Source organism: Sebastes fasciatus, chromosome 3 (assembly GCF_043250625.1).
Source record: "Sebastes fasciatus isolate fSebFas1 chromosome 3, fSebFas1.pri, whole genome shotgun sequence".
NCBI classification, from domain to species: domain Eukaryota; kingdom Metazoa; phylum Chordata; class Actinopteri; order Perciformes; family Sebastidae; genus Sebastes; species Sebastes fasciatus.
In genome coordinates, this window is record NC_133797.1 from 12,012,919 (window position 1) to 12,025,738 (window position 12,820).

A 12,820-nucleotide genomic window follows, 5' to 3' on the forward strand; every position below is an offset into this window, starting at 1 on the left:
CTTTACAGACTGTTTAGTGGCTTAATCTAAAGCAACGCATCACAATTTATACGAGGATGAAAATAACTGCTGTCAGATAATCGTAGTGGAATAAAAAGTACAATATTCCCCTCTAAAATGTAGCGGAGTAGTATAAAACAGCAGAAAATGGAAATACTGGAGTAAATTGCAAGTATCTATAATTGTATAAAGCTGTATGTAGCCTACTTAGTTACATTCCACCAGTGGTGCTCAAGCAGAAAACCAAACCACCTCTATGTCCACTGAGCAGAGCTGCTCCTCTTCTCCTGATGACATTTTGACGGCTGACAGCTCGAAGCACACCTCTTCTTCATGATCAGACTGGAGAGACCCACTCTCTCTCTCTCTCTTTCTCTCTCACTCTCTTAACAAATCGTTAACGAAACAGCAGAGCTGCGTGGAAAGAAAGTTGAAGGACGAAGGAAAAGCGGAGACACGTTGTGCTCAGCACCACGGACAGCGACCGATCTGGAGCTCGGACACAAGCTGTCCATCGATATATTGGAGGATTATTGGAGGATCTGATTGAAGACTGGACTGATAATGAGGAGTTTGGTTAGGAGGAGGGGGCTGCTAATTTTAATGTGATCAAAGATTTGGACTTTTTTCGCTGCTCGCCAAAGTAAGCCTGCATGTTCTCGTCTTGATCTCTGAGTGGATGCGTGATTTAATAGAATAGAATAGAAAGCTTTATTGTCATCGTATTAAATACAACGAGATTCACAGTTGCCACTTCTGGTCAGTGCTCTAAAACAAATACTTGACAAGACTAAACGAGGCAGATAAAACATATAAGAGGTAAAACACACACAATTATAAAGCAAATAAAACAGGTAAAGTAGATTTAATAAATAAATATAAACAGAAGTGTTACACCAGAGGTATACAATATAAAAATAGATGTAATGTAAACAGAGGTAATTGCACTTGAGGTGTATATTTCATCAAGGATATATTGCACAGACAAATGTATTCACATTCAGTGTATTAATATTGCACAGATTTATTGTTTAAATCTTAAAACGTATAGCTTTGCATTGGGAGTACAACAAGTCATTGAGCAAAGAGTTGAGATACCAAAAAGCTTAGGTGTGACCTATACAGTGTCGCCTATATTCATAACGCAGGCTTTATTATTATAGAGCTGGTATTCGAGCAGCCAGTGCGTAAAAGCCTCCGCGCTGTTCCTCCACGCTTGACGCGCGACACAGCGGATGAATATTGTGTTTGCTGTGTCAATTAGGATGGGACTTTAATAATCAGTGCTATTAAAAACGCACCGGAAAGGTGACTACGATTATACACCTTCCGGTGCGTAATAACGGATACGACTCCTCGTTAGAAACCTGGTTTGAACGTTGGATACATGGCAACACATTTGTCTCTTTGGAGTTGGCTCATGACTCACGAGTACCGGTTCTCAGCTGTGATCAGAGCGCACGCTTACATGCTTTGAGTCACTATCTCTCGCTCTCTCTTGGGCTCACACTTAGATTAGAGACACCCTTATAGATATAGATCAGATAGGTTGAAGCACTCTGTCTCCTCCTGTTTCTGTTCCAAAGTTAGCATGGAAACTAACATGTCAGAAGTACAGGCTTTCTTCTAAATCAGGGAAAACATCTGGACTCTGTGGCACCATCTTCCTCTCTGGAACTCACAATGGAACCCCTAGACCAGACCTACTGGTTCCCCCTTGCATCAGACCTCAACTCCTCCTCCTCCTCCTCCTCCTCCTCCTCTGCAGCCACGCCCTTCCACTTTTCCTACCCCCGCCTCTTCAACATCTCCTCCAACATGTCCACTCAAAGTGTCCCCTTTCATGGCAGCAGCACTCTGATGACGGCGGTCATCTCCCTCACGGTCTTCATGGTGGGTCTGACCGGCAACAGTCTGGCCATCTATGTGGTGCTTCGCTACGCCAAAATGAAGACAGTCACCAACATCTACATCCTGAACCTGGCTGTGGCCGACGAGCTCTACATCATCGGCCTCCCCTTCCTCACCACGCAGAACGTGCTCTCCTATTGGCCGTTTGGCTCCTTCTTGTGCCGCGTGGTCATGACGGCGGACTCCATGAACCAGTTCACGTCTATTTTCTGCCTGACGGTCATGTCCATCGACCGTTACCTGGCTGTGGTTCATCCGATCCGCAGCACCAGGTGGAGACACCCCCGCGTGGCCAAGGTGGTGAGCGCAGCCGTGTGGGCCGTGTCCTTTGTGGTGGTCCTGCCTGTGGTCATCTTCTCTGACGTTCAGGTATAAAACCGCAGTCCTGGTCACCACCCTTTATTTTAAAGTACAAATTAGCTTTAATTAATAGCTGCCCCTGAACAAAATGTTCTACTCAGTCCAGTCAAAAGCTCATATAGGATTACCAAACAGTGAGTTCATCCCTGTAGTTCCTTCTCAAATTGACATTAATAAGGCCATTATTTTAATAGCCATAGCTTTGTAGTTCTAAGGTATATTTTAGTTCATCAAAGGAGCAATTTGTGGGACTTAGTGACATCTAGTGGTGAGGTTGCAGATCGGTCCTTTGGAGAATAGCAGAGCCAGAGAGTAGAGAGTGTGTATAAGTGAGTGATGAAGCAAGAGAGTGAGAGAGTGGTGGCGAATATGTGTGATGTTGTGAGCGAACGAGTGAGCGAATGAAGCAGAAGACAGAGTTGGTTTAGCTCTGAGAATATCAAGTGAATGCAGAGTGGAAGTTGCAGTTTGTGCAGAAATAACTGCTGCAGCTCCTCAAGACCAACACTGTGTCGTGTTTCCTGGCGGCTGAGTGAAGCGACAGCGAGGGGTTAACTCTGGAGTGAGCAACGTTATCGACTCCGGCCCAAGCAGGAAAAGTTAACACGGTGGCTTGGTTTGTCAGTTCTGGGCCACTGTAGAAACATGGTGTCTAGAATGTAACCCAACAATGTAACATGTCTAGAAGATAACCCGCAAATTGTGAAGACTTGCAAAAACTCTTGCAAGACTCGTTACCTGACGACATTATAACCATAACCATTCAAAGTCAATGCATAACCTTAACTATCTCGCAAGAGTTTTCGCAAATTGCGTGTTACCTTCTAGACATGACCGCTCTGCGAAGAGGATCAACTCTCTATGTAGATATAAATGGCTCATTCAAAGGCAGAGAAAACACAACAATTCTTAATATGAGGTGATTATACACTAAAGAAAACATACTTATTAATATTATATTACATTTCTGCAAATAGATCCCTCTAATTGTTACACAATGTTCCTTTAAGTACAAATGTAGGCCTATTGCTTTCCCTCCGGACAATTATTACAAGTTTTAAATTGATCATTTCTAAAGTTTAGAATGTTTTTTTGTTTGTTTGTTTGTTTTACATGCTAGGCTGTAATGAGATTAAAAATCTCTTTCATAATAACAACTAACAATAAAAGTGATAACAAAATATATGTCACAAGATCAGAATTAAAGGAATAGTTTGACATTTTGCAAAATAGACTAAATTCACTTTCTTGCCGAGAGAGATGAGAAGATTGATAGCCTACCACTCTGGTAAATAAGGAGCTAAAGCCAGCACAGTTTGCTTGGCTTAGCATAAAAACTGGAAACATTTGTGTTCATGTAATTACAGTAAATAAATCAACTAGGCTGACTGAGACACACATGTTCATATTTATTTATGTTTTGTCAAAGCTGCGTTTGTGGTTGTAAGATGAAACTGCTTCATTCAAAGAAACTGACATTTGTGATTTATAGAGTAACCTGCCTGCCAATAGCAAATTACTGATGAAGGCACATGACCAAAACATGTCAGAACTCTTTATAACACTTCATTTTAAGTTAAAGTTGCCATTAACAATATTTTTCTCCTCAGCTCTACGGAGTGTTTTAGCGTCTTTCAGCTCATTGTTTTGGTTTTATAGCTCAGAACTTTACTGTTTTTGGTTCATTTTCGCTGCTCTACAACCTGCTGCCAAATGTTACAGTGAAAAAGCCCTAAAGAACCCACAAAACCCACTGTACGCTACCTGTCCAGCACCAAACGGCAGTTAGTGACTAACAGTTAGCTAGCTAGTCAGTTAAGTGTCTTCCACAGTTAGCCACTAGTTGATGAACATATAGTCGAGCATTTAGCGGTTAGAGAGACAGATATTTGCCTCAGGAGTTGGTGGAGACCAAAACTAGAACTAAAAGGAGAGCAAATATTAGACTTAAACCCTTTCTTTCACAACAATGACCCGCTAGCTGTACATTATCCCGCTTATTACACGGCTACTTACTTAAGAAATCAATATTTTAACACAAAAACGGTCCGCCAGAGTCCGACATCAGAACTGCGCATATAGCAACGGTCTGCTATACATAGCAACAGTCTGTTATATATAGCAACGGTCTGTTATAAAGAAATTACAGACCGCAGAATTCCGTGATTGACCAATCAGAATCGAGTATTCAACACAGCCGTGTAATAAGAGGTATTTAACTACTTAGAAAGAATGCCTTTGTCTTCTTGTACCTTTTAGTATTTGTGGTTAGACATGAAGGGCTGTGATGGAAAGAATATGAAGGTTGTTGAAATTCTGAACACGCAACCTAAAGTAAAACACACTGAACTCTTTTGAAGTCTTAGAAGTTCGGCAGAAGCTATTAGTCTATATATCGGCTACTTGCTCAGAAAGAAGCATTGCAGCAAGATCTCTAACACAAAAGCTTATTATGAAAGAAAGGTATGTGGAGAATGCAAATTGCTTTGATATATACTGTGCTGAAGGCCACTGGGTTGATAACAACAGAAAAGTTCATTTATACGTTGACAGTTTCCTGTTACCACACAAAGCAAACCCTGTCATGTCTGGAAATGTATTCCACAATGCAAAATGTGCTTCTTCAAACTCAACGAAAGCAGATAATGTAATAAGCATTTCTCCAAACATCCCTTCCTGCATAATTTAAGAGCTTGGTAGTTTTACATTTATCCTGTGGGCCTCAAAGTCCAAAGTTTATTTACTCAATTGGGAGTAACCTCTGGGTCTGAGAAGTGAAGTCAATGAGGAAGTGTCTTAAACTTGCATTCTTTCTAATAGCCAGCAGGGGGCGACTCCTCTGGTTGCAAAAAGAAGTCTGGTCGTATAGAAGTCTATGAGAAAATGAGCCTACTTCTCACTTGATTTATTACCTCAGTAAACATTGTAAACATGAGTTTATGGTCTCAATCTCTAGTTTCAAGTCTTCTTCAATACAGCATGATGTTCATTTAGCAAATTATGGTCCCATTTAGAGTCAAACAGGCCATAAAGCAGGGGATGCTTTAGGGCGTGGCTACCTTGTGATTGACAGGTTGCTATCCAGCGTTGTCCGGTCTGGGAGTTGTTCACTTTTTCATCTTGGAACTTTAACCCTTTCACAGCGTGTTTTCAGTTCATGAAAGTTAATTGTAACATTTTGGTCGCCTAAAAATGTCTTATTCAGTTTTCAGTTCTACTTAGCTCCACCCTCTCGTGTCACTTCTGGTTGCAAAAAAACAAGATGGTGACAGCCAAAATGCCAAACTCAAGGCTTCAAAACAGCAGTCCACAAACCAATGGGTGACGTGACAGTGACTACATTCCACTTATTCTATACAGTCTATGATTTATTCACTGTCTGTCTGAGCAGATAATGGCTGAATTTTAAATTTATTTTACTCATTTCACTTCCCTTTAGGACACATTTAACTCCTGCAACATGAACTGGCCAGAGCCAAAGAATGTGTGGTCAACAGCCTTCATTCTCTACACTGCCACGGTGGGCTTCTTTGGACCGCTGCTCATCATTTGTCTCTGCTACCTACTTATCGTTATCAAGGTATGTATATATTATGTGTGTGTGTGTGTAAGGCTAATTGCTCATGTATAAATTCATACTGTAATCTGCATCCACATAATGATTACTTCCATCATTCCTCAACATCCTCCTCCTCATTTCCATCATTATCCTTCTCACATTCATCCTCTTCACCATCATCATAATGGCGCAGATGAAGTCGTCAGGGGCGCGAGCGGGCTTCACCAAGCGTCGGCGTTCGGAGCGCAAGGTGACGCGGATGGTGGTGGTGATAGTGGTGGTGTTTGTGCTCTGCTGGCTGCCGTTCTTCATCATCAACATGGTCAATCTGGTGGTCATCATCCCAGAGTCCAGCGCCACTGCTGGCATCTACTTCTTTGCTGTCATCCTGTCCTACGCCAACTCCTGTGCCAACCCGGTGCTCTACGGCTTTCTGTCGGACAACTTCAGACAGAGCTTCAGAAAAGTAGGTTGAATATCCTATAAATAACATATATATAATATAAAACTGTGGTTAAAGAAGTAGTTTGACATTAAGGGAAATACACTTATTTGCTTTCTTGCCGAGAGCTGGATGAGAGAATCAATACGACTGTCATGTCTCTTCGTTCAACATGAAGTTACAGCCGGCAGCCATTTAGCTTAGCTTAGCCTGGTTCCCGACAAAAAAATCCAACTACCTTTAAATAATTTGATCAACAATACATCTGACAATGATTGGTAGTGCGTAAATATTAACTAACTGCCCAGCAAAAAAATTATACAAAACATATTTAAGTTAAAAGGAAGTTTGGTATTGGGATAGATTAGTTTACTTTTCTTTTTTAACAGTATTCACCCAGGGAGCAACAAATCCATGGAGTATTAACCAAATGAATCAAGATTACAAAGGTGACAAGTACTTAATTTAACTTTAACTAGGATGATATTTTGTTCAGCACTCACTCATGGTTGGAAAAATGGTGTAAAGGGTGGGTATAAAAAACTCAAACCATCTGTGTAGCTTAGCTTACTTGCTTAAAGATACAGTGTGTAGGATTTGGAGGCAACTAGATGTGTGGTTGCAGATTGCAACCGACTAAATACCTCCGCTCAATCCTCCCTTTCCAAGACTGTAACGTGAGCCGCAGAGTGCAAAACCGTGATACCGCTGTACCATGGTTTTGCACTCTGCGGCTCACATTACCGCAGTTTCACAAGCCCATCGGAGAACTACGGTGGCTTTCAGGTAACGTAAAAACGGGAAAGTCTCTCTCTAGAGCCAGTGTTTGGTTTGTCCGTTCTGGGCTACTGTAGAAACATGGCGGAGCAACATGGCGGACTCGGGGAAGAGGACCCGCTTCCTATGTAGATATGAAGGGCTCCCTCTAAGCTAACGAAAACACAACAGTTCTTATTCTCAGGTGATAATACACTAATGAAAACATAGTTATGAATATTATATTCCATTTCTGCTAATAGATCCCCCAAAATGTTACACACTGTTCCTTTAATCATCTGGCTGTGTTGTTTATTTGCTGACAACACAGCTAGCCACAAACTTTTTTTTTTGTGTTACCTTACAGTCTTTATGTAGTTGGCTATTTATGGAATCTCTACAGTACTTCGGTGCTGTCCGTTGGTAGTGTCAAGATTGACAGCAATGCACGACACTTTACCCCCACAGATCTGACCTGACTGAGATGAATGGGCTGAAAGCAAATCATAGACTGCTCAGATTTTCACTAAAAACCAAAACTTATGTCATCAGAACAATATGAAAGCTGCTAAATGATCTGCATATAGTGACTTTAACTATCATCTAATGGTTGTCAAATGCTATTGTCTTATCTTATCATGTACGTCTGGTCAATGGACCTTCAGCACAATGGCTGTTGTCGTTTCTGGATATTTCCGATGTAGTCTCTACAGTTCAATTGTTGTTGTGGCCCCGCAGGTGCTCTGTGTGAGGAGTGTGAGGTGCAAGGCCAATGGTGTGGATGATGGCGACCCCAGTGCTCCGCGTACTGAGAAAACCACGGCACACGACTGCGTCCTTCTCTCCCCTCGTAACGAGGCCTACCACGATCCCCAGAGTAGCCAGGTACTGTATGTGTGTGTGTGTGTTTGTGTGTGTATGTTATGTAGGCGCTGGGGTTTTGGGGCAAAAAATAGGAATTCAAGTGACAAGGAATGTATGTTTAGAGCAGCTCTGACTCTATTCTGACTACTTTCGTAGAGATGCATGACTAAACCAAGCTGCTAAACACTGCAGCTCTCTGCATCACCAATGAGCGTGATGCATCAGGTTTGGCAGTTCTACTAAAGAGTCCAACAACTAAATTAATCCACAGGCAGGTGTGTGTGTGTGTGTGTGTGTGTGTGTGTGTGTGTGTGTGTGTGTGTGTGGGCAGCTAATTGAAGAAGGATGGTAAATGAACGCTGCTGCGGAGGCAATGAAAAAAATCTGTAGGTGGGAGTGAAAGATTATGAGATTAGGTTTATGTGTGTGTCAGAAATGAGGAGGGCTAGTTCACGTTCACAAATCATGTATGTTTTGTCTCTGTTTATCCTTCCAGCCAACAAATAAAGAGAGTGAGAAAGAAAAGAGAGGATTAAAAGGAAAAACAGGAACGTAAAGTTAAAGTTGTAATCCATAACATTTTAGTCCAGTCTCAAAATTACATTTGGGTGCTGTGACTTTGCATACATACGGCTGATTTGGTCAAACCTATATTACCGTGGTAACAGCAAGTACATTTTACAGTAATATCACAGGTCGGAGAATTCTGCTTCGCATTAGCAGTACCTTAATTCAGCTCTGATACGCTGTAAAGCGAGTGAACAGTAAACGGTGAGATTGTTATCACTGAGATAAAATCATGCTTGATTACATGCTGCATCGTTTCCTGTGAAGGCAATTTAAATCCACTGCGGGGATGAACACTTAAATTATACTTAAATTATCATGAATGGGGTTTTATTCTATGAAAATCTAACCCGATCTCATGGGAAGGCGTATAAGTACCAAGACGTTACATGGACATTCCGCGTGTCATGAGTATGCATTTTAGCCTTTTTTGCGTGTCATTTGTACGCCACACAAACGTCCGCAGTTAGGTTTAGGTAAGAAAAGCACTTTGTCAGGGAGAGGGAAAACGTCATAGTTTGGCTTAAAATAAGTGCTTAAACTAAGTAAAACACGTACTGAAACAACATAACACAACTACAGAAAACACGTTACAAATGTCAATAAAAAGAACACATGACAAACGTCATGTGAGAAACGTCTCTAACGTAACTTACAAAACAATACGGCGGTCAACAATGATCTCGAAAGCGGGTCTCCTGGTTAAAATTCTGGTGTTTTTTGAGCCCATTCACCTCCCCATTCATTCACCGAAAAATTATCTTTCTCACTTTTTATAGTACGTCACTAACTCTTACCGTAGCATTTATATGCGGATGCGTTGACATGGTAGTCAGTACAGGATACATGAGGTACCATTGGCACGCGGAAATCAAGAAAGGCGTGCTTATTGCATGCTAAACGCCTTGCGCATTATCAAGGCATTTTTACGCCTTTTTGTGCAAACGGGCTGGAAAATCTCAAGGATTCTAACTTGAACTTTATTTCCCGGTATTTCATTGTGGTTGTTTTTTAAATTAAGAAATCTAGATAAACCTCTCAGTAACACTTATGTTACTGTATGTCGCACACATATAAATTAAAAACAGTATATATTTGTTGGGAGAGTGACAGGGAGTAATGAGGGGAAATGCAGCAAAGGCTGAAAAATGTTTAAATAGCGTATAATAGGCTTGTTATTATTTTTTATTTTTTTTGCAGAATCATATTGTTTCCTCGCAGCCTGGTAGCAAATATTTTCCGGCCTGATACAGTTGGAAACTGCTTTAAACATAATGTAGACTCATCCAGGTAACCCAGTGATGAATTAACTTCTCTTTCTGTTTCCACCTCCCTCTTGCCTTCACCAACATACCACCCCTCATTTGTTTTATCTTCCCGCTGCTTTTGCTGCCTTCTTCCTTTATTTCCCTTCCTCCATGACCCTCTTCTTCCTCCCTCTAAAGATCTCTCCTCACCCTCCAGGCTCGCCTATCTCACACACAGCAGCAGACCTGCACCACTCCACCCCGACGTGTCAATCCCTCTCCACTTGCCCAGGAATCGGATCCACCACTACCACGGTAACCTCCGTGATGGCTGAACTTCCGATAGCCACTGCCCTGACTGCGCCCTCCTCCCCTGCATCCACAGCTGTGCATGAACAGTAGCCAGCGAACGCTGGGCATCAGGTGTTTTAGGAAGTGAAAAGAGAAGCTGAAGAGGAAAAACATGATATGAGACTACAGAAGCGGAGGCAGGGGGGTTGGATTAGCTGATCGAAATAGCAAAAACTGATGCTTTTATGCAGTGGCAATGAAAAAAATCCGTTTCTAGGACTATTTTCACATGAACACTCACTCTGAATGCATTGCAACATTTATGATCCATTTCTTTGAAACAACATCATGAATATTTTCTGTGTTCTGTACTTGTATGATTCACCCAGCTGTTCAACAAGCCCCATTTTTCTTTCCATCCAGCTATCTGACATAAGTGCCTTTTCAGCCACTCTGAGCAATTACCATGTCTCCTCAACAGACACAGTAACATTCACACCTTCCCTCTCTCGCTTTCTGTTCATCTGTTACACAACATGTAAGAATGTATTTACTGTTCCTGCAAGTATATCAGACGTTTATTTGGGTAAACCGGGCATTACAAGGTTCTCCTTTGCAACCACACGCTGTGATTTAGGCTGAAAAGATGAAGGGTATTTTCAGAAAAAAATCTTGCCTAATGCAGCTTTAATTATACAGCTAAACAGCAAAATGCACTAATTCAGTGTGTGTTTTTTCTGTATTATAGTGCAAATTTCAAGCTCCTACTCACTTTTATTCTCTTCACTTAATTTAAATTGTGATGAATGAAGTTGACATCTGTACAGCTTTGTGGAAAAAGTCTGCTGTAATCCTTTTTGTATAATGTTTGTATCTACAGAAAAAGGCTTGCTTGCTGTTTATCAGCTTCTCAGTGACTCTGTCCCTGCTCAGTGTTTTCCTGTAAACATGTAGCCAGCATTGAACGCTCTGACCTCTTTATATATATGCCTCTTAATTTGCGTGTGTACATTTGTGGCTGATTTGTTCATGTACTGTATATACATGTTTTCCCTCTGTAGAATATGTGAGGCTGGTAAATCCAGGGTTTATAGCAGCATATATTGTTGCTAGTGTTATTGCTTTGCTCAGCACCTTGTTTATTGTACAATGATAGAATACATATACATATACAGTGGCTATTTCTGATCAGACTAGCAGCACAGTACCTCAGCCTCCATTAGCCTTTGAAATGCTTGTATTGCAAAACATGTCCGGCCATAAGCTTTTATCATGAAAGGTCCTGTGTTGTTTTTGGGACAGATGGGAGAGGATAGAGTGCTACAGGAATGAGTCCTAAAACCCGGAAATGAGTTAGCATTTTAGCACTTCCAGTTCCCTCGTCTGGAAGTCAGTCGGTTTTTTGAATGGGTTTTTGGTTATATGTCTGAAATAACGTCTGTGGTTAACACAAGTTTAAGAGATTTTAATGTTTACGACATAAAATAAATCAGTAAATATCCCACTCCTGAATTTTGAAGCCTTTATGTGTCTTAAAAAAGGCGGTTGCTAACGAGCGGCTAAATGAGACTACTAAACATCTTCATGCCGACACGTCCCCCTTTAAAGCCTCGTTGTGTATACTCACGTTCATGCGACTGTTGTGTAGTTCGTTTACAGCCTAACGTTAGCTTTCTATTTCTAGCGATTGCATTCATGCTTCATAAATCATAAAAGTTGTGTTCATTTGTGAAGATTATCCTGCTGAACAAAACGTATCATAAACGTGTGTTTGCCACAGAGCTTATTTTCTGCAATAATCCAAAACCCAATGGAAAAATCCCATTGGCTTTTTCTCGAGGGAACCAGGACGATTCTAACTTCCTGGTTGGCCTACAAAAATACGTCAATACGCGAGTGACCATCACCTGCCGAGGCGATATTGGTGATGAATGTGGGCAGTGCCGAGTTGGGTCAACCACACACACGTCTTTGCTATTGATTGAGGCTGCGACTTTACCGGTCAAAGTTCAACAAAAGTTGAACTCCACCAGAAGCGAATGTTATATTCGCCCCCTCCCTCACATAGAATGGAAGTGAACGGGAGGCAAATATTCGCCTATGTGAATTCCACGCAGTTGTGTGACCATGCCCGTATACCATGGCAACAGAAAGTGCTAGTTTCTAATTGGCTGGTAGGTGCCCTTTAAAATTATACAACAGGACAACACAGGTAACCATAGCAACAATGTTTCTGCTTTGTGCCACGCTTCTATTTAGCGCTGGCTGGTGAAACAGACCTTATCATGAGATAATCCGACTATAAACAAACTTTTAGAAACGGGTGACAGTTTGAATACAGCTTATCTTTTTGCCAGTGGCAAGAGGCCATTGTACGAGCACAAACACACGCTCTGGTATTACTGTGTGTAAAGACACCTGACGTATTACTTTATTGTGTAGACTGTAAACAGTTTCTAAATCATATCACCACACAACCAATCCCTTTATAAAAGCAGTCATTGTTTTATTCAATAAAAAAGATGAGATTAAAATAATGTTCACATCAATGGAATGAGTTTATTGCACAAGGACATATAGGAGTGAGAATGAGTTTATAAAATCAAAATGATGGATGTTCATCAGCTTAGTTTCCTCTGTGTAATGAAGAAAATGAATCGGTGGCACGCAGTGAAAAGAAGCTGAGCAGGGGAATATAATGAGGGGAGGCAATGACAGAGAAACTGATGGAAGCTGTCCCTGAAACTGAAAACAAATTAAAATCACGGATGAACAAAGGCTTTCCCACGCAAATACAGAGAACATATTGTATATTTTACCAGA

The 12,820-nt window shown here is 41.2% G+C and overlaps 1 protein-coding gene across 1 annotated transcript; it reads left to right on the forward strand.

Moving 5' to 3' along the window:
* The first annotated feature begins 531 nt into the window (after positions 1–531).
* LOC141764057 (somatostatin-like receptor F_48D10.1) lies at positions 532–11,568 on the forward strand. Its single transcript, XM_074628976.1, has 5 exons — positions 532–2,280; positions 5,711–5,851; positions 6,024–6,296; positions 7,767–7,913; positions 9,905–11,568. Exons 1-5 carry the CDS (start codon positions 1,684–1,686, stop codon positions 10,106–10,108), a joined length of 1,362 nt encoding a protein of 453 aa, XP_074485077.1. The 5' UTR covers positions 532–1,683; the 3' UTR covers positions 10,109–11,568.
* The last annotated feature ends 1,252 nt before the right edge of the window (positions 11,569–12,820 follow it).